We start from the raw sequence: 26623 nt of genomic DNA on the forward strand, positions 1-26623 counted from the left end.
ATAATGACCTGCTGGCTTAGGACTGCTCCCGGGTGGAAGAGGGCAGGCCTAATCCCTAGGTGCAGCCCCTGGTCGGGCTCTGGGTATGGCTGTTTGGCGGATTGGGGCACTGCCCCCTGTCACACTCAAGGCAGGGTCGATGGGGAGGTTGCGGCGTCACCCCCTGTCACGCACAGAGCATGGCCAATCAGGGGGTTGGGGCACTGCCCCCTGTCTCGCACAGTGCAGGGCCAATCAGGGGGTTGGGGAGCTCCCCCCTGTCACGCACAGAGTAGGGTCGATAGGGGAGTTGGGGTACTGCCCCCTGTCACGCACAGAGCAGGGCCCATCAGGGGGGTTGGGGCTCTGTACCCTGTCATGCACAGAGCAGGGCCCATCAGGGGGTTGAGGAGCTCCCCCGTCACTCACAGAGTAGGGCCGATAGGGGAGTTGGGGCACTGCCCCCTGTCACACACAGAGCAGGACCGATCAGGGGGTTGGGGCACTGCCCCCTGTCACGCTGATCCCGGTGCCGGGAGGCCTCGTGGCTCCACTGATCCCGGTGCTGGGAGGCATAGTACCCTTTTACTATATAGGATAGAGGCCTGGTGCATGGGTGGGGGCTGGGTGGTTTGCCGTGAAGGGTGTCCCGGATCAGGGTGGGGGTCCCCACTGGGGTGCCTGGCCAGCCTGGGTGAGGGGATGATGGCTCTTTGCAGCTGGTCACACACCCTTCAGGGTGGGGGTCTCCACTGGGGTGCCTGGCCAGCCTGGGTGAGGGGCTGAGGGCTGTTTTCAGGCTGTGACTGAAGCTCCCAACTGTTCCTTTTATTCTTTTTTTATTTTTTTTTATTCTGGGCCAGCTTTAGCCTGGCTCCAGCTCTGAGGCTTCCACTTCTGAAAGCAGGTATCTGGTTTGTTTCAGTTCTACAATCAAAACTCTGTATCAACTCCAGCTCTGAGATCCCAGCTCCCTGAAAACTGGTTTCTGGGTGTTTTCTTTTAGCTTCTATTTATTACTATGTTTCTTAAACTGCAGGCTGAGAGGCCAGCAAGGCAGGCGGGGAATGTTGCAGTCCTCCGTCACTGAAGCAAGCAAGCCTCATGTTCAGTTTAAGCTTCCTGGTTGCCGGCCGCCATCTTGGCTGACAGTTAATTTGCATATCGCCCCTGATTAGCCAATGGGAAGGGTAGCGGTCGTACGCCAATTACCATGTTTCTCTTTTATTAGATAAGGATTATGTTTTTTCTTTTTCTTATAATCCTCACCTGATAGTTTTATTGATTTAAGAGTGAGAGAAAGAGAAAGAGAGTCAGAGGGAGAGAGAGAAACATCTATGCGAGAGAGAAACATTGAATGCTGCCTTCTGTATGTACCATGACTGGGGATTGAACCAGCAACCTAGGTATGTGCCCTGACTGGGAATCAAACCTGAAACTTTTGGTGTATGGGACGATGCTCCAACCAACTGAGCTACCCAGCCCGAGTGTTTCCTTATTTCTTAAAAAATGAAAATATAAAGAAAGAGGGCAAGGTATGATCACTGTTTATTGTACACTGTTTATTCTACATCTATTAAATGTTTTCTGTACCATAAATGTAACTTTTCATAAAAAAGGAAGGCAACATGTCTATGGAAGTATTTATTTTTATTTGTTGACAAGAGAAATGTGGATGGTGTAAATGCAGTCCAAATCTGCACATACCACCAAAAAATAAAAATAAAAAATTGATGTTAATCATTGGGTTCTGATGACTTATCAGAGAATCACTTATTTTTTTAAGGGCCCTTAGAATACACTTGGCTTAATAGACATCAGCTGGGACTCAGGGCAAGGTCAGAGCCATGCCCTGAGGGCGGGACCAGTCAAAAGACTGGATGTCACTCAGTCTGACTCTCCTGCCCAGTGTTAAGGGGATGGATCTCATGATGTCTCAGGCCCACCCAGATGTGATGTAACTTCCTGTAATTGGAGTATATAATAAACAGCTTTCAGAGCTGGCTCTCTCTGTGCCTTTCCCTCCAGAGGGCAGACTCTCTCTGTCTGTCCCTGGAATCAGAGGTCAGACACCACACCCAGCCCAAGCTTCTAATCTATTTTATGTCTGTCTTTCATTATTCTTTAAACCCAAAAGAGCCTCCTAACTTGCTCGAACCAGTTCAAGTCTCCCCACCCTGCGGGATGTGGAGAAGATACCACAGCCCCAGGGCGCCCACCATAGTCATTTATGACTAACTTATCCTAAAAGAAAAATAAATAACAGCCAATAGCTTTTATTGAAACACAATAGATGTATTAGTTCTTCTAATGCAACAAGGAACTGTTCCAAGGCCAATGTGAGACATTGAAACCAAACAAAAACTGAGCTTCCTTATAAAAACTTGATTGTTCCCAATAATTACAGATCACAAGATAGTTGCTGCTCATTACTTACATATGGCTCAATAAATTCCAGTAACTAGCTATGGGATTAGCTTTCCAATGCTTGATAATTTACCTCATTTGTTGCAGGGGATTTGAGGTTTGGCCATTCTGCCTTGTTTCACAAAGTACATTGGACCTCATTTTATTGCCCTTTTCCCATTTCTTCTGCTAAGTTTAGAATGAGCCCTAAAGATTAAAGTAGACAGAACCTAGAGACAGAACCTAGTGAGAGAACATGGCAAAAGATCCTGGACAGAACCCGGCTACAGGAATTGGCTGGAGATCCTAGACAGAACTTGGCTGGAGATGCTGGCTATAGAACCTGGCTGAAGAACCTAGCAAGAGAACATGGCTAGAGAACCTGGACAGAACCTGGCGACTGAACCTGGCTGGAGAACCTAGCAAGAGAACATGGCTAGAGAACCTGGACAGAACCTGGAGACTGAACCTGGCTGGAGAACCTAGCGAGAGAACATGGCAAGAGAACCTAGCTACAGAACCTGGCTATGATGATCACCTGAACGCTGCCTATGTGTCATTCCTTCTTCGCCAACTCTGTCCACACCTTTGGGGACGCCTGGACCTGCTGGGGTTGGACCCCAGCATTAAATCTGATCTTTCGAAGTTCCAAAAAAAAAAAAAAGACTAAAGTAGCATCCTGGATATTTGGTTAACATTCCCCAAAGGGGTGTGCTTTAGGGATAAATCTCCAATACAATATGTTTCAAGGCAATTTCGAGGATGCAATAACTTCCAGGAACTCTTCACATTTCGCCATTCTTGGAAAAAGATATCCTTGATGCCTAAAAGTGATCATTTCCCAATTGTACTAATTCTAGGAATAACCATACAAAGCCTTATCTGCACATAGTAATATTGTTGGACTTGGGAGAGAACAAGGTCCCTCTGTTTAAAATCCTCCCTGTGTCCCAATCAAAAGAGTGAGTCTATTCTTAGTGTTTTTCTAAATATTTACTATCCCCTGCAATTCATTTGCCCTGTGTGCTGACTGTCTTTTAGCCATGCCAGTCTTAAAACTTCCAGATAATTTATATAATCTACCAGGTGACATTTATGGTTTATGAACATTCTGAAGTTACAAGAAAAAATACTTGCTCATACTTGCTAATACACCTTAGTTCCCAAAATTTCAGAAGCAATATTCTAAAAGGCCACAAGATGGGGGCATTCCTGCATACAAGCAGATTCTCAAAGCAGTGCACTGAGCTCCCAAGTTTCAAGTTCTGCTTTGTTGTTTGTCTGTTTTTCTAAAATTTCTTTATTGATTAAGTTATTGCATATGTGTCCTTATCCCCACATTACCCTCCGCACCCTCCCCACTCATGCCCTCACCCGCCTGTTGTCTATGTCCAGTGGTTAGGCCTATATGCATGCAAGTAAGTCCTTTGGTTGATCTCCCCCTCTTACCTCCACCCTCCCCTACCTTCCCTTTAGAGTTTGATGGTCTGATAGATGTTTCTCTGTCTCTGGATCTGTTTTTGCTCATCAGTTTATGTTGTTCATTCTATGTACCACAGTCCCTGGAGGTCTAGTGGTTAGGATTCGGCGCTCTCAAGTTCTGCTTTGACCAATAAGCCACATGTGGCTAATTTAAAATGAAGTAAAAGGTGAAATCACGCTCCTAAGTTGCACTAACCACCTCTCAAGAGCTCAATAGCCATATGCGGCTACTGGCTACTCTACTGCAAAGTGCAAAATAAAACATTTCTATTCTCAAAGGATTTTCTAGTGATTTTAAAATTAGTTTTCTTTAATTCAAAAAACAGAAAAAGTTTTAGAAAGTGCTGATTCTTTTTATTATTCATAACACTGAACAAGTGAGAAAAACTTAAATGACCAGTGATAGAATTTTGGTTATCTGAATTGTGATTTAAACATATGCTGGAATATTACAAAGCCATTAAGATAGGACTCTCTTAGAATATGCGGGAAGGTTTGTGGTATAATTTTAAGAACAAGGGGAAGCAAAAAGTATGTGTACATATATTTTTATAAATATATGTGCATACACATTTGAATATATAATTCCAAATTTGGCAACTTTATACTGTGCATACATATACATACCTATATAAAAACAAAAAAACCACAAAGAAACAAAGGGAAAAGATCATACTATTATCTAACTGTGGGATGTGAAATTACGGAGAACTTTTTATGTTCTTCTTTCAACATGCCTTTATTTTTTTATCTTTTTCCAGTATTGGAGGGGAAAAAAAATCAACGAAGGAAGAAACTATAAAAAGAATGTGGAATTTTTTGAACTTTTGCAAAAGCCAAAGTAAGTTTCAGAAGATTCAGTAATTCATTTTAAAAAAACAACAACTAAAGATTTTTTTCTACAGAATTTTTTTTAAATAAGTTTTATTGATTTTCTACAGAGAGGAAGGGAGAGGGATAGAGAGTTAGAAACATCCATGAGAGAAACATCAACCAGCCGCCTCCTGCACGCCCCCCACTGGGGATGTGCCCACAACCAAGGTACATGCCCTTGACCGGAATCGAACCTGGGACCCTTGAGTCTGCAGGCTGATGCTCTATCCACTGAGCCAAACTGGTACTGGCTAAAGATTTTTTTGATTTATATAAAGTTTTGTATATCTGCTGAAGCCATCTGCATAATTCTTGTCAGCAAGGCAGGTGTCATGGCAAGTGTCATTCGTAGGATGCTCCCAGGTCTACAGAGCAGCTGAGTGGTGTCTGGATTCTCTCTGCAGCTGCACCTGTCTAAACGTTGAGCCCAGTGTGACATTCATTCATTTATTCGGAAGCAGATCTGTAAACATTTTCTATGCTCCAATTGTTCTGAATGAGAGTGTCTTCTGTGTCCCTATTGCTGTCCTTAACCGTAAAAATTCTTTTCCCACTGGTCCTTTTGGAAATTGGTTGAAATTCATGAAGACACCAGCATGTGTCTTAGGAACGGAAGGTCAGACTTTCCATCAGGGAGGACAAGGAAACCCTGGACACAGGAGGCAGCTTGCTCTGGGGGAGCCGACTTGGCTGGATTTGGAGCCCCACCAATTCTGGCCTCCTGTCTTCAGTTCTCTGACTTCGGTTCTCTGCTTTCTAAAATGGGAGGCACATGGGGACCATTATGGGATTAGAACAATACATGTAAGGTGCCTGAATTATGGAAGACAACTAGGTTTTTTTTTTCGTTCTTATTCAGATGTTTATTTAACAAAAACTTATCCATTTTTCCCTTTTATCAACCATTTTGAGCACTGTGAGATTTTACACTGTCTGGCCAGGTGTCAGGCTGTGTTTAACATTTGTGTAGCTGGAGGTGACAAAGGCTCCAAATACCTCTGAGGTCTCTGCTTTTGTTTTCCCTGCTGCCTTCAGATTACCCTAAGAATTCCTTCTCAGAAAGAGTTTGCTTCATGCAGTGCTGTTAGTTGGCATGCATTCATAGTTCAGAGGGCTGGAGAGTGTCACACCCAGGGGCAATGGTAAGATTTCTTTGAGGAGGTGGGGAAGGCATAGTTTTCTTTACTAAAATGAGAGGAGAGACTGTGACAGGTGAGATGGGAAAAAAAATAATCACAGATGACTCCTCAGGCAGATCAAATTTGAAAAGAGCAACTAGAAGGAACAGAATTTAGAAATTAATTTTCTCAAATACTTTGTAAACACTTACATACTCTTGAATTCAAAAGTCTTCATGTGCCCTGTTTTCCAGTGTTCTCAAATTTTCCATCAGGGAAGGTCTGTATGGATAGGAAGGAGAAGCAAAGCCTTCTGGGCTCTGGTAACTGTGGGGACAAATGAAGAGATTGAGGATAGGGAACTGCAGATGCCTCCTGTCCCCTCCTCTGCAGCCAGGACTCTCAGAGGGGAGAGGGGGACACACAGACACTGGGGTTAGAATTGGAGGGCTGAGGACTGCTCCCCTGGGATTATCGGGGCAGCCTGGGAGCCCCCAGCAGGGATGCTGCATGTCCTCGCTCTCTGGGTGAGAACTCCAGAGGGAAACTTGGAGTAGGACCCCACACATGGACGCAGACTAGCTACTCCCTGAGCGACAATAGGCGATACAAAGACTCTGCCCCTGTTGCCAGAAAAACAAAATAGCTCCACCTCCCATCCCATATAACACCAATGGGAAAGGCACTGTGTTCATTTAAAGACAGGATTCAGTTCATGAGGCTGAACTCAGATATTAAATTGAGCTAAATATTTTCTTTTGCTCTTGTCCCCTCTATCCCCTGGTGGGGGACTCAAGAGAAAATCCACTTAGAAATAAATAAATAAGCTATATTTTTTCTGCACATTGAACATACTGAATATATTTGCAACTTTGGTCCGTACTTATCTTTATTCATACAAAACTGTAACTCTATCTGACATTTCTTCTTAAAGGTTTTTCTTCCTCGGTACAATGTGCAAAGGAAATTTCTTATTATAAAAATCATGCTGTGGTTTCACCTGTTGTGTTTCTGTAAAGTAAGCTGACCTCCTTTCACTAGATACTGAGCAGGGGTCTTGTGAAAATAGCATAAAGGCTCTTGTGAGGGGAGAACCCTTCCTAGTATCTAGTGATAAAAGTAATTCAGAATTTGTATATATTTCTTAAAAAGAAACCTTCAAAAGTCATTGCTGAATTCCCACTCAGCACTGGGGACTCTTTGGTCCTAGCACAGGCCTAGGCACCTTCTGAGGGAGAGCCAGTACTGAAAAGGTCAGTTCTAGAAATGTCTGTAAAACATACATTTGGCAAATGAATGAACAAAGAAGCAAAGAAACACTCATAGAGAAGATGTTCCACTCTGCTGACTTAAAGTTCGCTTTCCAAAGGAGGTTTGAAGCTTCCTACTGTTTTTTCAGCTCCTTTGGATTTTTAAAAGGCAGGGCCTTTGAAGTCTAATGGGAGAAAGACAAGAAAGTGCTGGGCATTCAGAATCATGGGCAGTGGGAATATTGGGGAACCTCAGACCAGTCACTTCATCTCCCTGAACCAGTTTCAATCTGCAAAATAACTAATGTGTGTTTTTTAAAAAAATGTTTTTATTTATTAAATCCATTGGGGTGACATTGGTCAACAAAAACATATAGGTTTCAGGTGTGGGTTCTATGTTACAGGATCTGTATATTGCACCTTGTGACCAACGCAGAAAGCAACACCAGGCTGGTGAACAGGAGATGAGGTGTAAGGGCGCATCATGGGTCAACTGGCCACCAGAGGCCAAAGGACTGGCCTGTGAAGGACCAGGAACAGGAGCAACATCCTGGCGTGAACCTGGTCTGCAGTCAGAACCCTCTCCTCCCCGAGGCAGGACATAAAGCAGCTACTGCATTTCTGAACAAGAAATTGAGGCGCGGGTTTTGACCAAAAAAATTAAGATATTTTAAAAATTCATGAATCTATGTGGGATGTCCTAAAGAGGATGAAGATATCATATGTATGTACATGTTAATGAATCAGGTTTATTACAAATAAAAAATATATGAAATCCGAAAAGAGCTCTTTGCTCAGGAAATCATTCAGCAAGTGTGTGCTGTCTACCTGGGTCTTGGGGGCGTGGCCTTCACAGGTCACCTTTCAGGTGCTGAGAGGGCCCAAGAGACAGACAGGTGAACAAGAACCAAGGCCACACTTGATTTCAGAAGATAGGAAGAGCCATGAAGAAAATAGACTTAGCTTATATGACTAGGGAGCCACAGGGACACAAAAGATTTCTATTGGTGCCCTGACCTATGACCTTAAACGCAGTGGTTCACAGGACAAAGTGTGGGATCCCAGGTGCTGTGGGTCAGAAACCTGAGGTGGTTCATTGGGTTGCCCTCCTCCCAGGAGGCCTCAGGGTCCTGCACATGGGGAGGTGCAGAATCCATTCCTTATGGCACAGTTCCCTTCTGTGTCCCTGCCAAAGCCACTCCCAGCTTCCTGGGGCTCCCCAAAATCTTGGCCTTTGATCCCTTCCTCCAGCCTCAAAGACAGCAACTCAAGTGGAGACCCTCCCTGGCTTCTCTGACCCACCCTCCAACCCAGTTTTCACTTTGAAGAACACCTAGTTACTGAGGGCCAGGACCCAGGAGAGCCACACCTCCTGTGGTTTCTGTAGAGGGCCTTTGGTATGTTGGGGTCAATAAATGTTTATTCACTGATTTTTAACAACACCACCACCAGAAAACTTGAGAGGTTGGCCCACATGGCTGGCCTGGCATGGTGGCTAGGTTACCTCTATGACCTGTCTTACCATTCTGACCTCTGTTAGTATTGTGACCTACTGCCAGGTGATATACCATAGAGCTGGCTACATGGGGGCTTCAGAGCAGAGTGACTCCCTAGCAGGCTCAGGAAAGGGCTCCCCAAAATGTTTAAACTGAGACATGGCTGTTGAGACAGAGCTGGCGCCATGGAGACCTGGGAAAGCCACCCCAAAAGGAGAGGCAGTGCCCCAGGGCAAGGACAGCCAGGCTGGATGGGAACAGCAGACAGCGGGGGGTGGGGGGGGGGGCATAGAGGGCCCTAGTGTGGGTTGAAATTGCTATCACAGCAGGAAGGCTTTTAGGCACGAGAATAGGGGGATCTGATTTATATTTTTTAAAGATCACTCGGTGATTTGACATTTGAAATGATATTTGACATGTGTCCTGAGAGCCCGGGAGGATTTGGGCAGATGAAGACGGTGAGATGTGCTTCATGTGCAGACAGTGGACACGGCCTGGAGGCAGGACAGATGAACACTGGGGACCAGAGCACATGCCTCGCAGAGCCTGTGAGTGATGGGAACAGGCAGGGAAACAGAAGACCCTGCATGGATGGGGCAGGGCAGGGGAAAGGGGTCCTTCCATGGAGGGGGCAGGGTAGGAGAGGCAGTGAAACCTCCATGGAGAGGGCAGGGCAGGGAGGAGAGAGGACCCTCCATGGAGGGGAAAGGAAGGGAGGAGAAGGGACCCTCCATGGAGGGGAGAGGGCATGGAGGAAAGGGGACCCTCCATGTAGGGGACAGGTAGGGAGGAGAGGAGACCCTCCATGGAGGGGAGAGGGTAGGGAGAAGAAGGGACCTTCCATGGAGGATGCAGGGCAGTGGGGACAGGGAATCCTCCATGGAGGGACAGGCAGGGAGGAGAGGGGACCCTCCATGGAGGGGACAGGGCCATGGGGAAAGGGAACCCTCCATTGAGGGGACAGGCAGGGAGAAGGGGTACCCTCCATGGACGGGACAGGCAGGGAGGAGATGGGACCCTCCATGGAGGTGTCAGGCAGGGAGGAGTGGGGATCCTCCATGGAGGGAAAAGGGCAGGGATGAAATGGGACCCTCCATGGAGGGTGCAGGGCAGTGGGGAACCTTCCATGGAAGGGACAGGTAGAGAGGAGAGTGGACCCTCCATGGAGGGGTGAGGGCAGGGAGGAGATGGGACCCTCCATGGAGGCGGCAAGGGTAGGGAGAAAAAGGGACCTTCCATGGAGGGTGCAGGGCAGTGGGGACAGGGAACCTTCCATGGAGGGGACAGGCATGGGTGTGAGGGGAAACTCCATGGAAGTGATGGGCCAGGAGAGGAGGGGACCCTCCTTTCCGGGACACGTAGGCAGTAGAGGGGTCCCTCCATGGAGGGAACAGGCAAGGAGGAGCGGGGACCCTCAATAGAGGGGATGGGTCAGGGAGGAGAAGGATACCTCCATGGAGGGGAAGGGCAGGGAGGAGAGGCGACCCTCCATGATGGAGAAGGGCAGGGAGGAGTTGGGACCCTCCATGCAGGGGGGACTGTTAGGGTGATGGGAACTCTCCATGGAGGGGACAGACAGGGAGGAGAGAGGACCCTCCATGGAGGGGACAAGACAGGAAGGAGATGGGAACCTCCATGGAGGGGACGGGTCACGGAGGAGAAGGTACTCTCCATGCAGGGGGACAGTAGGGTTATGGGAACCCTCCATGGAGGGGACAGGTAGGGAGGAGTAGGGACCCTCCACGGAGGGCATGGGTCAGGGAGGAGAAGGATCCCTCCATGGAGGGTACAGGGCAGGGAGGAGAGGGCAGAGACGGGTAAAGGGAAACCTACAGTGATGGGCCAGACAGGGAGGAGAGGGGACCCCTCCATGGAGGGGACAGGGCAGGGAGGAGAGGGGACATTCCATGGAGGGGACATGCCATGGAGGAGAAGGGACCCTCAATAAAGGGGACAGATCAGGGAGGAGAAGGATCCTTCCAGGGAGAGGAAGGGCAGGGAGGAGATGGGAACCTCCATGGAGGAGATGGGTCAAGGAGGAGAAGGTACCCTCCATGGAGCGGGGAGCGTAGGGGATAGGGAAGGGAGAATAGGGGACCCTCCATGGAGGGGGCAGGGCTATGGGGAAGGGATACAGGGAACCCTCTAAGGATGGGCTTGGCAGGGAGGAGAGGGGACACTGCATGAAGAAGGGAGGGCAGGGGAAGTGGGGACCCTTCATGCAGGAGACAGGGCAGTGGAGCAGGGGACCCACCATGGAGGGAAGAGGACAGAGAGTGAAGAGACCCTCCATGGAGGTTATAGCTAAAGAGGAGATGGGACCCTCCGTGGAGGTAACAGGGCAGGGAGGAGAAAGGACCCTCCAAGGAAGGGAAGGATAGTGGGCATGGGTGCTCTATATGGAGGGGGAAGGGCAGGGGGTTTGGGGAACAGGGAACTCTCCATTGATGGGGCAGGGCAGTGGGGACTGGCAACATGGGACCCTCCAAGGATTGGCTTGTCAGAGAGGAGAGGGGACTCTCCATGGAGGAGGGAGGGCAGGGAAAGTGGGGACCTTCATGGAGTGGACTGGGCAGAGAGGAGAGGGGACTCTCCTTGGAGAGGACAAGGCAGGGAGGAGAAGGCACCCTCCATGGAGAGGGCAGAGCAGAGGAAAAGGGAACCCTCCGTGGATGGGACAGGGCAGGGGGGAGAGGGCATACTCCTTGGAGTGGACTGGGCACGGAGGAGAGGGGACCCTCCAGGGAGGGGGCAGGGCAGTGGTGACAGGGAAACCTCCATGGAGGCTACAGAACAGATGGGGCAGGGAACCCTCCATGGAGGGGGCAGGGCTCGAGGCGGGGGGGCTGGCCAGGGAACCCAACAGGGATGGGTCAGACAGGGAGTAGAGGGGACCCTCCTTGGAGGTGGCAGAGCAGAGGAACAGGAAACCCTCCATGGATGGGACAGGGCAGGGGAGAGAGGGCACACTCCATGGAGGGGACAGGGCAGGGAGGAGAGGGGACTCTTCATAGAGGGTAGAGGGCAGGAGACAGGGAAACCTTCATGGAGGAGGCAGGGCAGGGGGACAGGGAAACCTTCAGAAAGGAGTTAGAGCTGGGGGACAGGAACTGCACTTGCAGGGATGGAATAGTGGGTACAGGAAACCCTCCATGCAGTGGGGAGGACAGGAAGGAAGGGAACCCCAATTATAGGGGGCAGGGCAGGGAGGAGAGGGGAGACCAGGAACCCTCTATGGGGAGGGGGCAGGGCAGTTGGACAGGTAATCCCCATGCAGAGGGTAGGGCAGGAGGAAAGGGAACCTCACTTTGAGAGGGCAGGGCACAGAGGAGACAGAACTATCCATTGAGGGAGCTGGGCAGGGGGACAGGGATCCCAACTTTAGGGGGAGAGGCAGGGAGGAGAAGGTACCCTCCATGGATGGGGCATGGCAGGGGTGTAGAGAACCCCACTTTGAGGGGGAGGGTCAGGGAGGAAGATTTCCTTCGTGGAGGGGGCACGGCAGGGGGACAGAGAACCTCACTTTGAGGGGGCAAGCAGTGGAGAAAGGGAGCCCCAGTTTGAGGGAGAAGGGCATGGAGGAGACAGAATCCTTCATGGGGGGACAGGGCATGCATGAGAGGGAACAGGGAACCCTCCATGAAGAGGAGAGGCTGGGGGGATAGGGAAGCCTACTTTGAGACAGCAAGGATTTTAGCACAGGTCCTGAAATAGATGGCAGGGCAGGGGGGAGAGGGCATCATCCAGGGAGGTAGCAGGGCAGGGAGGACAAAGGACCCCACATAGTCTGAGCAAGATAGGGGGGTTAGGGCACCATCCATGGAGGGGCCAGGGAAGGGGGGACATGGGAGTAGAGATAGGTAACAGGAGAAACAGACCCCTCCATGGAGAGTTCCCTGTTCCTCATGGTGGAGCCCTTGCCCCCAGCCCTGCCCCTTGGCAGCATTCCCTCTCATACCTGTCCATCGGCCCCTCCCCTGGTCCCCTGACCCTGCTGCCCTGCCTTCCCATGGAGGGGCTGCTGTCTCTCCTGCTCTGACCACTCTGTGGTTGGTCCCCTTATCCCTCTGCCCTTTCCCTCCATGCAGGGTCTTCTGTTTCCCTGCCCTGACCCCTCACTCACAGGCATCTGAAGGGCATATGCTCTGGTCTGTCCAGTGTTCATCTCTCCTGCCTCCAGGCCGAATGTCCACTCTCTGTACCTGAAGCATATTCTCACCTTCTTCATCTGTCTAAATCCTACCCGTGCTCTCAAGACACATCTCAAATATCATTTCAAATGTCAAATCACAAGCAGGGGAAGGGGGGTGGAGGGTGGGGGCTGGGAAGTTGGGGGTGGAGGATGGGAGGTGTGGGGTCTGGGGTGCGTGATGGGGGGGGCGGTGGGGGGTAGGGTTGGGGGTAAGAGTGGGAGGTGGGGGTGAGGGGTAGCGTTGGGGGATGAGAGCTGGCGGGAGGGGAGTTGGGGGTGGCAGATGGGGGCTGTGCATTGGGGATGTGGTGAGGCAGATGGGGGCTGGGGGTGTGGGGTGTGGGGTGGCAGGTGGGGTGGCGTGTGGGGAGTAGGGGGTAAGGTTGGTGGGTGACAGGTAGGGGAGGGAGAAGAGAGCATAGGGGGGATAAATGGTGATAGAAGGAGACTTGACCTGAAGCCAGTGAGCACACAATGCGATATACAAATGATGCATTATAGAATTGCACACCTGACCTATGCAATTTTATTAATGAATGTCACCCAAATAAGGTTGATTAAAAATAAATAAAAGGTGGGTCTTTTGAGGTTGATTAGGTTATGAGGGTGGAGCCCTCATGAATAGGATTAATACCCTTTTCAAAGATATCCCATGCTAGACTTATCAGGAGATGCTTTTATATGTTATATAAATGTCTAACCACTATTTTGTACACTTGAAACTAATATTGAATGTCATCCCTAATTGAAAAATAATTAAAGAAGTAATTTTTAATAAAAATGAAAATGCAAATCAGAGTGATCTTTAAAAAATATAAATCAGATCATTACACTCTGTGCCTAAAAGCCTTAAGTGCTCCAGCAGGGGTCAGCTCTCCAGACAGAATCATGCCTGTGAGGGTGTTACACTGCTGGGAGAGGAATGCCCTGTCTTCTTCCTCCAGTAGCTCCCTTCACTGCTCTGGTGATGTGTGGCACTGGTGCAGGGCAGAACTGTGCTTCCTTGAGAGTGAGCTAAGCATCACTTTGGCTGCTTAGTTATAGTGTGGGAGCAGACACACAGAAAATAAATTTAAGCCTTAAAAGTTCTCACAGCATTTCAACCCTCCAAACGGACCTCTATCCTCCCTTCCCTACACTCCAGCCAGCCTGGCTCACCCAGCCTTGAGGAAAGAAGGCAGGGACAGTGCTGCCCGGGAAGCCAGTGAGCATGCATCTGGTCGGAAGTCTGGAGAGAGCTCCAGTTCTCTTAGGACAGAAATGGAGGGATGAATCTGCTGAAATCAGCCACCCATGAGGGGATTCTACTTTTCACTACGTGATGGCTGGATTGCACCTGCATGATCCCACCATGCTCTCGCTCCCCTGTGGGGATCCACGAGTCATCTACAACAGGAAGCAGCTCTCTGGCCTTTGAGAATCCACAGACCTTCTGCAAAGCCCTTAAGCTCACACGGCTGATCTCAGACTACAGATTCCAGACAACTTCAATCCTGGGAAGCAGCCTCTTTTGACTTTTTCATTCTCCTCCTACAAACAATGCCAGGTCTGCGCCTTCTGTACACTGCTCAAGGATGTGTGAGGACCCAGCGGGTGGCAGCTGGACCTGATATCCCCTGGGACATTGGCTGAGTGGCCTCAGACCCAACACTGACACTGAGCTTGAACCTGCATCCATCTGGTGAGCACCACTCACCTCTACCTGGGGACTCCCTGAGAACCTCCCTCATGCAACTTGAGTGCTTCCAGAGACTCTTTCATTAACTGAGACAAACAGGCACCCGGCAGATGGAGGCAGACAGGGAGGCAGAACATGGTGTGCTCTGGGGCTTTTGCTGACCTGCCCCCAGGCTCAATGCTAGTCAAAGCCAGCTTTGGTGCCCTGCTTGGACCTTCCTGTGCTCACTGGGCCTCAGCAGAGGCTGTCACAAATTGTGAATTGCTTTGTAGATGCAAAGAGTTTGCCCTGGGAGAGTCACATCAAGCATCTGATATTGTTCAGCACCAGAGTCCCTCCCAGGAAGCCCCAGGAACAACAAGCTGATAGCCAGCTTCAGAGCACATCAGAGAAGGATACAATTAGCCTCAGAAGCGGCAGATCCAAAGAGAGATCTAGGCAGGCACCAGACCCCGCTGAGATGAATTGCGCTCCACGTGGTCAACACCTGTCAGCAGCTCATACACTACACTGTAGGCAGGGTACACTGTGGTCACAGCCAACTAGCCTGAGCATCGAATCACTACATGAATGGGCCAACAGCCATCAAGAATCAACTGCCACAGGAAGGTTCACATAACACACATGGGACATCCCTGGAGCACTCAACTCAGATGATCAAGAAGAAATTGCCACTGGGTTCCACAGGACTCCTACTACACGAAGCCACACTACCAAGACCTGGATTTTAATACAAAGAAAGAAACACACAGAGGCAGCCAAAATGCGAAGAAACATGCCCCAAATTTAAGAACAGGGGACACATCCAGAAAAAATGCTAAACAAAGTGAGGCAAGCAATATTTCAGATAGTTAATTGAAGTTAGGTAAAGAATGGATGAAATCAGTGGGAACTTGAAAACTGATAGTATGCATGAAAAAGAACATTTAAGCCATATAAAAGATCCAGTCAGAAATAAAGAGTAAAATCTTTGAAATGAAGAATACACTAGAGAAAATAAATAATTTGATTAAGGAGAGAATCAAATTAGTGATTTGGAAGACAAGGTCACAGAAGACAAAAGCAGCAAAAAGAAAAAAGAACTTTTAAAAATGAGGAATGTTTAGGGGACTTTTGGGACAACATGAAACATTAACAACAACCACATTATAGGAGTACAAGGACAAAAGAAAGGTTAAGGGACTACACCATATTAAAAGAAATAATGACCGAACACTTCCCTAACCTGGTGAAGGAAGAGACACACGTCCAGGAAGCACAGAGTCCCAAACAGGATGAACCCAAAAAGGCTTGACACCAGGACACATCATCATGACAATGACAAAGATTAAAGACAGGACATCTTAAAAGCAACAAAAGAAAGACGGTCAGTTACCTACAAGGGAGCTCCCATAAGACTGTCAGCTTATTTCTCTACAAAAACATACCAGGCCAGTAGGGATTGGCACAAAATACTCAAAATAATGAAAAGCTAGGACCTTCAACCAAGACTACTTTACCCAGTAAGGCTGTCATTTAAAATTGATGGAGAAATAAAGAGCTTCCCAGACAAGAAACAGCAAAAGAAGTGTGTTACCACCAAACCATTAGTATAAGAACTATCAAGAAGGAATAAAAGGGAAACAGAGTTAAAAGAATAAAACATATCTACAAATAATCACTTTAAATGTAAGTGGCTTGACTGCTGCAATTAAAAGACATGGTAGCTGAATTGATAAGAAATCAAGAACCATATATATGCAGTCAACAAGAGACCTACCTCAGAATGAAAGATATACAGACAAAAAGCAAGGGGATGGCAAAAGGTATTTCATGCAAATACAAATGAAAAATAAGCCGGGGAGGTAAACCTAGAGCTGACAAAATAGACTGTAAAACAAAGGCTATATTGTGCGATAAGAATGGACACCACAGAATGATAAAGAGAGCAATCCAACAAGAGGATATAACCCTTGCAAACATGTATTTCTTCAACATAAGAGCAAGTAAATGTGTAAATCAAATCCTGATGTACATAAATGGAGAGTTCAACAATAATACAGACGTAGTAGGGGATTTGAACAATCCCACTGGCATCAATGGCTGGATCTTCCGCACAGAAAATCAAGAAGCAAAGAGTGGCGTGGTGCTGGACTCTGCAGCAGCAGCAGCAGCAGCAGCACATATAGTAAAGCTGGAATGATGCAGAGGAGATTAGGGTGGCCCCTGCGCAAGGGTGACACTCAAATCAGTGAAGCGTTCCCTTCCCCCTAGCGTGTGACATGCTCCCCTGGCTCCCCTAGGCTCCCCTGGCTCCCCTGGGCTGGGGCCCCTGCGGGTGGGGGTGGAGGGAGACGGGCGGGGGCTGGGGGGGGAGGGAGAAGGCGGGGGGGAGACTTGGGCCCTGACCTCCTCCTGGGCTGGGGTCCCTGTGGGTGGGGGCGGAGGGAGATGGGCAGGGGCTGGGGGGGGGAGGGAGATGGGCGGGGGCTGGAGGGGGAGAGAGAAGGTGGGGGGGAAGACTTGTGCGCTGCCTCACCCTTGCACAGGGCGGCCTCACACCTAGTCTTTAAAAAATAAAGAGTGGACTGAAATAACACAATAGATCAAATGGATTTAATTGGTATCTTCAGAGCATTTTCACCCTGAAGCAGTAGAATATACATTCTTTTTAAGTGGACGTGCAACATTATCTAGATAGACCACATGTTAGGGCACAAAAACAGTCTCAGTAAATTTAAGAAGATTGAAATCATATCAAGAATCTTTTCTGATCATAACTGTATAAAACTAGAAGTCAATTAGAAAAAACTGACCTACAAGTGATCTATTACTGAATTGTACACACCTAAAACCACCCATGCCCCAATAAATTTATTAACAGAGATAAAAGCAATGAAAAGCAAAAATGAATAAATAAATAAAAATTTGGGGATACATGGTGGTGAGAATTGCATGTCAATATACTTGATGTATACTTAAATGTGGTTAAAACTCTAAATCTTATATTTATTTGACCACAATAAAAATTAGTAATTATAGGATTAAAAAGAAAAAAGAAAAAGAAAAAACTATAAAACACAGAAAGTCTTGGAGGCTAATTAACATGTTACTAAACAATGAATAGATAACAATGAGATCAAGGAAATAATGAAATAATACCTTGAAACACATGGAAATGAGAACACAACAATCCTAACGCTATGGAGCACAGGATAAGCAGTCCTAAGAGGAAAATTCCTAACATTACAGGCCTACCTCAAGAAACAAGAAAAATCTGAAATACATCATCTAACTTGACACTTAGAGGAACTAGTGCAAAAGAAAAACAAAGACACCATAAAGTGAGAAGAATAAAGAAAATAATAAAGATCAGAGCAGAAATAAACAAAGCAGTAAAAAACAAACATGAGATCAATGAAGCTAAGGCCATTGTGTGTCAGTGGTTAGAGATGTGGTCCACGGAACAAAGGATCATGCGTTCGATTCCCAGTCAAAGGCTTGTACCTGGGTTGCAGGTTCACCCCTGCCACCTGTTGAGGTGTACATGTGTGTGAGACAACCATTTGATGTGTGTGTCTCACACTGATGTGTCTCTCTCTCTCTCTCTCTCTCTCTCTCTCTCTCTCTCTCTCTCCCCCCTCTCTTTCTCCCTTCTTACCTCCCTCCCTCCCTCCCACATCTCTAAAAAAAAATTCATTGGACAATATATACTAGGTGAGAATTAAAAGAAAAAATAACTTCTCAACAAACGCAGGTGCTGGACTGGATGGCTTCACAGTGCATTTCATCAAACAGTCAGAGAAGAACTAGCACCTGTTCTCCTCAAACTCACCCGAAACACTCAAGACAGGGGAGGCCTCCCAAGCTCATTTTATGCGTCCAGCATTCTCCTAATCCCAAACCAGAATAAGACTTTATAAAGAAAAAAAATTATACGCTAATATCCCTGATGAATGTAGATGCTAAAATCCTCAACAAAATATTGGCAAACTGGATCCAGTAATACATTTAAAAGATTACACATCAGGATGAAGTGGGATTTATTCCAGGGATGCAAGCTTGGTACAGTATCTACACATAAAAAACATGATACATCGTAAACAAAATAAAGAATCAAATTCACATGATTACAACAATAGACGCAGAAAGCATTCACCAAAACACAACACCTATTCATTATAACAACTCTCAGTGAAATGTGAATAAAGGGAATTCACCTGAACATAATAAAGATCATGAAGAAAGAAGAAAGAAAGAAAGAAAGAAAGAAAGAAAGAAAGAAAGAAAGAAAGAAAGAAAGAAAGAAAGAAAGAAAGAAAGAAAGAAAGAAAAAGAAGTGGAAGAAAGAAGAAAGTGAAAGAAAGGAAGGAAGACAGGAAGAAGTTGAAGAAGATACAAATTAATAAAAGCACATATGGTGTTAAAAGATAGGAAGAATTAACAACGTTCAAATGTCCAATGATGTAATTCAGAGAGCTACAACAAATATCACAAAAATTTATATGGAAGTACAAAAAAAACACAAAAAACACCAAAAAACCCAACACACAAACACACACACACACACACACACACACACACACACACACACACACACACACAAACAAAACAAACAAAATAAAACCAAACCAATAGAGTAATCTTGAGAAAGAAGAACAAAGTGGGAGGAATCATGCTACCTGATAACAAACTATACTACGAGGCCATAGTAATAAATATAGTATGGTACTGGCATAAAACAGACATAAAGATCTGTGGAACAGAACAAAAAGTCCAGAAATAAACCCATACATTTATGGTCAATTAATATTTGACAAAGGACACAAGAATATACAATGTGGTAAAGATAGTCCACTCAAAAAATGCTATTGGGAAAATTGGGCACATAAGTGGAAAAATAAATGAATGCAGACTACCTTCTTACACCATATTGAAGAATAAACGCAGAATGGATTAAAAACTTGAAAGTGACATTTGAAACCGTAAAACTTCTAGATGAAAATAAAGGCAATAAATTTTCATAGAAATATTTTTATTCTGATATATCTATTTGGGCAACAGAAGCAAAAGAAAAACTAAACAAATGGGACTACATCAATCTAAAAAGTTGTTGCACAGCAAAGGAAACCACCAAGAAAATGAAAAGACAACCCACTGAAGGGGAGAACATATTTGCCAATGATACATCTGATAAGGGTTTAATATCCAAAATTTATGAAGAACTTAAAAAACTCAACATCATAACAAAATTAAACAATCCAATTTAAAAATGAGCAAAGAACCTAAACAGACACCTCTCCAGCGAGGACCTGCAGATGATTATTACACAAAAAGATGCTGAGCATCACTAGTCATTACAGAAATGGAAATTAAAGTCACAGTGAGGTATCACCTCACATCTGTCAGAATGGCTATCATCAATAAATCAATAAACATCAAGTGCTGGTGAATATGTGGAGAAAAGAGAACGCTCGTGTACTCTTGGTGGGAATGCAGATTGGTGCAACCACTGTGGTAAGCAGTATGAAGTTACCTCAAAAATTAAAAATAGAACTGCTTTATGACCTAACATTTCCACTTCTGAGAATATCTCTGCAGAAACCTGAAACACTGATCGGAAAGGATATATGCAATGCTATGTTCACTGCAGCATTACTTACAATAGCAAAGATTTCACAGCAGCCCAAGTGCCCAGCAGCAGATAAGTGGAGAAAAGGCTGTGGTACATTAACACAACGGAATACGACTCACCCACACACACAAAAAGGAAATGAAGGAAATCTTACCTTTTACAACAGCATGGATGGAGCCGGTGAGTATTATGCTAAGTGAAGTGAAGTAAGCCAGTCAGAGAAATACAAGTTCCTTATGGTTTCACTTATATGTGGAATCTAATGAACAAAATAAACTACAATCAAAGTAGAAACAGACTCATAGGTGCAGAAAACTGACTGAATACTGTTCAGAGGGGAGGAGGTTGGGGGACTAGGGGGGAAAGGTGAAGGGATTAAGCAAAGAAAAGACTTACAGACACAGACAGCAGTTTGGTGATTATCACAGAGAGAGGGGTGTGTGTAGAAGAGGGCTTAGAAAGGATAAATTGTGATGGAAGGAGACCTGACCTGGGGTAAGAGGGGAGGGAGGTGAGATACATAATTCAACATACAGGTGATGTATTACAGAACTGTATACCTGAAAGCTACATTATTTCATTACCAATCTCACCCCAATATATTCAATTTAGAAAAATAGGCCATTGTGGCACATGCTACAACCTGGATGGACCCTGAAGACATGATGCTCAATGAAATAAGCCAGTCACAAAAGGACAAATAGTGTGTGATCCCACTCACATGAGGTCCCTAGAGCCATCAGAGTCATAGACGTAAGATGGAGGGTACCAGGAATGGGGCAGTGGATGCAGAGTTGTTGTTTAGTGGGGACAGAGCTTCAGTTGGAGAAGATGAGAACAGTGATGGAGCCGATGGTGGTTAACGGCAGCACAACAATATGATTGTTACGTTGAGTTAAGGACCACTTAACAGCACTGGACTGTGCTCTGAAAAATAGTTAAAATGGTAAATTTCATTGTGTATATATTACTGTGATAATAATATACCAAAAAAAAAATAGAAGGCTCTGTCCTGGGTGTGGGAGAATCAGGTAGAGCTGTCTTCTATCGGCCCTACATGGGCAGTTGGGTCACTGTCAATATCCTGGCTGTGAGATTTTTGTAAGATATTATTGAGAGAAACCAGGTCAGATTCCATGGGCTACCTCTGCGTTCTCTCTTATAAATAATGGAATCTACAATTATATTTTTAAAAGGTTAAAAACTAAAAGGGGTGACAACCAGATTTGGTTGTCTTGCCCCAGGGAATCTGGTCCAGCAGGTCCACTTGGGGTCAGGGCTGAGTATAAGGAATTGCCCACAGGAACTGGTGGTCAGTGGGATTGAGGGCCACCATCCAGACCAGTGACCTACACAGCTAAGTTCTCATCCCATCATGAAGCTTCCACAGCTTTTAATACAGCTGCTGTGTCTCAGCCACCTCTAATGCGATCACTCGGGGGAACAGCTCCTTCACTGTGCCACCTGGTTTCTTAAGGGAGCTTCAAACCTTTTAACCATCTCACAAAACACAACACAGGTAGTGCAATCCTCCCACAGTGACCCTCTGCTTCATTAAACCACATCCACCAAGTGACAAGGATGGGCCTTTTGTGCCATTCCAGGAACGCTGGGCCAGGGTCTCGTCGACAGAGCAGATTCACTTCTCCGTGCCTTGGTTGGGACCTGGGTACAGGGCCCAGGAGTGACGCAACCCAAGGACAAGGATGAAGGAAGGCAGCATTGTCCTTGGAAGCAGGTGCCTTTTAATCATCTACAGATCTCAACTGTAGAAAAGATACCTATGCCCTGTTAAAGGTCAGGAAAGATAAATAGTTTTTCTCTTTGTACTCGACAGAGTGGTGCTCAAAATGAACTAAAAATAATACCCTGTCTTCATATGCTCTCTCCTTCCTTAGATGGCTCCAATTTTCCTGTCAACTTGAATGCGAGAGGGAAGAAGTAATGCTGGTGGATGAAATCAACACATCCCTATTTTAAGGGGTGAAACGTAGATGAGAGATGGAGTGTCACTCATTAAAGGTTTGGTACTTACTCTGTGGTCAAGTAGGGAGTTTGTAATTGTCCATCCAAACCTGTACCATTAGGGTAATAATGTAGGGCTGTCATGAAGGCCTTTTCAGTGTCTGTACCCCATAAAATCTTGCTCTTTTTGGTCCATGATGTGGGCCAGGGAGCCACCAAAGCTCATCCTCTGCACGCAGTGACTCAGGGCTCCAGGGCTCCCCTGGCTTGTGGATTTAGCTGGCAATGAGCACAGCTCAATGGTGTAGAGGTCGGACAGACGAGTGGTGTCAGGATGGCCTGGGAGCAGCCACTCATGGCTATCCTTGCCTCTGGCCAGAGCTGATTCACATGGTGAGAGAGGCTCAGAAATGCAGAACAGCACAAACTCCTTGCTACTTGGCACACAGGGCAGCACACTCACCCTCTTGTTCCTTTACCTGTGCAGCCAGCCAACTCAGTCACCTTCAGGAAGAACATCCAGAAAGAATAATAAAATGAAAGTACCTCATGCCAATCCACATAGCACTTCAAAGTACTAAGAGTAAAAACTCACTGTCCATGCATTTCTACAGAAAGGCTACTTGCTGTCCAGACCCATATTCTTGCTCTTTTTTTTCTTCTCAAAAGAAGAAAACACATCATTCTGGAGCCATCGAGATGGAGCAGATCAATGGCCAGCTGTCCACCCAGTGATGTCAACCATGGTCTCAGAGAGAATAGTATCTGCGGACTCCAGAGAGAGCAGCAGTGGGCTGAGTGGGGAGAGAATTGAGAACTTGACCAGTGACCAGCACGGTGGTGAGCTGATTTGTCTTGAAGGCAGTGAGTCTTAGCACTGCTCTGTGCGCAGGACGGGAATGACTCAGAGAGGACTGGACCAGGGGCCTGTTGGAGCCAGAGTGGCGGCTGCCCTGGACCCTTCCCCCTTCTCTCCTGGCCGGGCCCTGGACTCCAAAGTATTGTGGTGACTCCTGATTATTTTTCTTCTTTTTCTCTTGCCAGTTTTCCTTGAAAACCATCCTGTTATATGAAGCTTCCACACAGCTCATGGGTGGAGAGGAGTGTAAGGTTCTGAGAGAACCAGAGCTTCTAGCAGAAGGACCAGTAAGGTGGCTGAAATCCAGGGAGAGAGGAGCTGTGGGTGAGCTGGACCCGCACAGAGCACACCCTGGAGGCCAGCATAGGCTCTGCGCATGCTGATGCTGAGGTCACCCCCAGAGCTGCTGAGACACAAGTGACTCTGAACTTCATATGCTCCACAGCCTTACACAGGGGGCTCTCACCTCTGACACTCCGTGGTGGGAAGACAGACTGTGGAGCCCCGTCCAGCAGGGGCAGCACATCCATCACCAGCCTCATGTGAAGTCTGGAAGGAGAAAGGATCTGCATGGGAACAGGCACAGGGCTCAAGTGCAAGGGGCCAGGGCAGTAGAGCCCCAGCCTGCAGACCCACCACACCCTGCACTTTAGTTCCAAGTACAAGCTCTTTTTTGCAATGGTAACAATTGTAGATTTGACTTTGAAGAAAAAATAACCCAAATTACATTAGAGATTTCAATTTTGGTTTGTCACATCTTCAGTACATGTTAGCTGAACCCATTGTGGTAGTCATTTCACAATGTAGGTGAATCAAACCATCCTTTTGTCTGCCTTAAACTTATACAGTGGTGTATATTGATTATTTCTCAATAAAGCTGGGAAAAATAAACAGTGCCTTAATAAACAGGAAAAAAGTGGTTATAGATGCAGTGGAATGAAAACACCATAACTAAGAGAAAACAAATCAGGATACACACATTAGAAATAGTATCATCTTGCCCTGGAGGCGTGCTCACTGGTTGAGCCTTGATCTATGAACCAGGCGGTCATACATGGAGTCCCTGTCAGAGTGCATGGGTCTCCATCCTTAGTAGGGGGCATGTAGGATGCAGGTGATGAATGATTCGTTCTCATCATTCATATTACTACCTCTCTCTCTCCCTCTCCTTTCCTCTCTGAAGTCAATACAACATATCCTATCTAATAAAAGGGAAAAATGGTAATTGGCGTACGACGATACCCTTTTCATTGGCTAATCAGGGCTATATGCAAATTAACTGCCAACTAAGATTGGCAGTTAACTGCCAACAAGATGGCGGCTAATTTGCATATGTAGGCACAATGCAGGGAGGTGAAAGGGAAAGCAGGAAGAAGCCCCCTGCTACTGACAGTGATCAGAAACCCAGGGGGAGCTAAGAGCTGGGGGGCAGGGCAAAGGCGGCCCTGGGGCTGCCTTTGCCCTGCCCCCCAGCCATGATCGGAGAATCAGGTGCCTTTGCCGCCCTGGCCAGTGATAGCAGGAAGTAGGGGTGGAGCCAGTGATGGGAGCTGGGCACGGTCGAAGCTGGCAGTCTCGGGAGCTAGGGGTCCCTTGCCTGGGCTTAAAGCGAAGCCCACGATCGCGGGGCCGCTGCAGCTGCGGGTCCCGGCTGCCCGGGCCGGACGCCTAGGACAGAGGCGTTAGGCCTGGGCAGGGACGGAGCCTGCAACCACGGGGAGCTGGGGGTCCCCTGCCCAGGCCTGACACCTCTGCCGGAGGCCTCAGGCCTGGTCAAGGGGCCGATCCTGCGATTGGAGGGTGATGGGGGTCAACGCCTGAGGGCTCCTAGTATGTGAGAGGGGGCAGGCTGGGCTGAGGGACACTCCCCCCCACACACACCCAGTGCACGAATTTCGTGCACCGGGCCCCTAGTATTAATATAAATGAATTAATAGTATCACCTCAAAAAGGTATCTAGATATATAAATGTAGGAAAGACAAAAGGAAATACTTTGAAATGTTGACAGTGGTTAACCTTGGATAGTGGAAAGAAGTGATTTCCTTTACTTTATACTATTCTTTTTAAAATTCTAATGATCCTATATTATTTTGATAATGAAAAAAATCTTCTAAAAAACATTTAAGTAACTTTTTTTGGTGTAAAATGCAGTTTGCATCCATGTTCAGTGACCATCCACTTATCTTTGAGAAGCTTAAAAAGTGCTTTGGGTTGTGAAATATCCTTTAAAATGCATTCTTGCACTCCAACAGCTCCTGAATGAGAACACTGGGCTTTGGAGATGCTGGGTCTGCTTGGAAAAAATAATGAGCAGGGGTTGGAGGCGCGGTAGGGGATGGGGCGGGTCAGCAACCCTGAAGAGAGGCTCTTAGGCAGGATGCCTCAGGGTCCACAGCTCAGGCTGTATTTGAAGAATTCCTCATTGGAAGGCTGATATCTACAGTAAAGTTTCAGATTTGATAAACTTAGGACATGAGCCACAGTAACTTTTTTTAAAACGGTTTTTGCCGTTCTTATTGCAAAATCTATATATATAAAAGGCTAATGTGCTAAGGATTCCACCACCTGACCACTCGCTATGAAGAGCACTGACCACCAGGGGCAGACGTTCAATACTGGAGCTGCTGTGACCTGAACTGGCCATTTACAGAGGAAGGGCACTGCGCACCCAGAGTCCACAAGCAACACTCCGCTTTTCCCAAGTGGGACACAGGCCCCGCCACGAACCCATGGCACAAAGCCCACAGGCCAGCCCAGCACAGAAATGGTGGCTGTGGGCACCAGGTAATGATGTCACATAGTAATGCCAGGCTTCCTCTCCCTAGCGACTAGCCTCCTTCGAGTTTCTTCACCCATTTGCTTTATAGCCAGGTGCAAACATTTTACACTTTAACCAAATGTCTTTGAAGTGTTTTCATGTGCCTCATCTCATTTGATCCTCACTGAAGTCCCGGAATAGGTAGAAAGGAGACTTGGTAGAATCCTGTTTTTATTTCATTAGCCAGAAAATGGAGGTTTATAATGTTTTAAAAATTGACCCAACTGAAAAGAAGCAAGAAATGGTAGAACCTGAACATGACTTCAGGTTTTCTCACTGCACGGAATATAGTCAAACAGGGCTATAGTTAAATATTTCTCCCTTTGTTATCTCTGCATGATCCACAATAATAATCTACTTTCATATTGGTATTTATGCTGTTTTGCTGGCAATATCCTGAAAAAGAAATTGGGGCACTTCACTAGGCTGGAAAAAGTTTACCTAATCAGAAAGCAGGTCTAAGTCAGCAAGTATATATATATATAAAATCACTGGCGCCAGTTGCATGTGTTTCCATCTGTCATTGTTGATCGTGAATTTGGTATACACTTCTATTATTGAGAAAGGGCAAATAGTGATCTTACAATATTTCTTCTAATTAATTTCCTTTCAATGTGCACGAATTCATGCACTGGGAATCTAGTAATTAAATAATACTATCAAGACTCCTAAGAGAAACATATATATACAGAAAAGATTTTTAAAGGATTCAGATCTCCGAAGTCACAGCTCTAATGTTCTAACCTCAACTGGGTCTATAGAGGCTGACAGGAAAAATAGAATGAGCACTTGCCCTGGGTTCTCATTTGATCTCTGCTATTAATAGCTTGTGGTCTTGGGGATTTCACTTACCCTTTCTGGGTCTCCTAGCTGCATCTATAGGATGAGGGTA

At 46.6% G+C, this 26623-nt stretch overlaps 1 protein-coding gene and 2 non-coding genes across 3 annotated transcripts in view; 2 read left to right on the forward strand and 1 right to left on the reverse strand.

Annotated features, from left to right (window-relative positions):
* Window positions 1-13653: 13653 nt before the first annotated feature.
* Window positions 13654-13856, forward strand: LOC132242402 (small nucleolar RNA SNORA74). The gene has a single exon (XR_009454599.1). It is a non-coding gene; the product is annotated as a small nucleolar RNA SNORA74 (small nucleolar RNA).
* A 1052-nt stretch (window positions 13857-14908) lies between these two features.
* LOC132241701 (protein Daple-like) overlaps window positions 14909-26623 on the reverse strand; it is a 118171-nt gene continuing 106456 nt past the window's right edge. The window contains 3 exon segments of the mRNA XM_059710629.1: window positions 14909-14984; window positions 22221-22332; window positions 23379-23461. Of these exon segments, the coding sequence (XP_059566612.1) occupies window positions 14909-14984; window positions 22221-22332; window positions 23379-23461 (271 nt within the window).
* On the forward strand, window positions 16621-16724 carry LOC132242384 (U6 spliceosomal RNA). The gene has a single exon (XR_009454586.1). It is a non-coding gene; the product is annotated as a U6 spliceosomal RNA (small nuclear RNA).

This window comes from Myotis daubentonii, chromosome 9 (assembly GCF_963259705.1).
Source record: "Myotis daubentonii chromosome 9, mMyoDau2.1, whole genome shotgun sequence".
Classification (NCBI taxonomy): Eukaryota; Metazoa; Chordata; class Mammalia; order Chiroptera; family Vespertilionidae; genus Myotis; species Myotis daubentonii.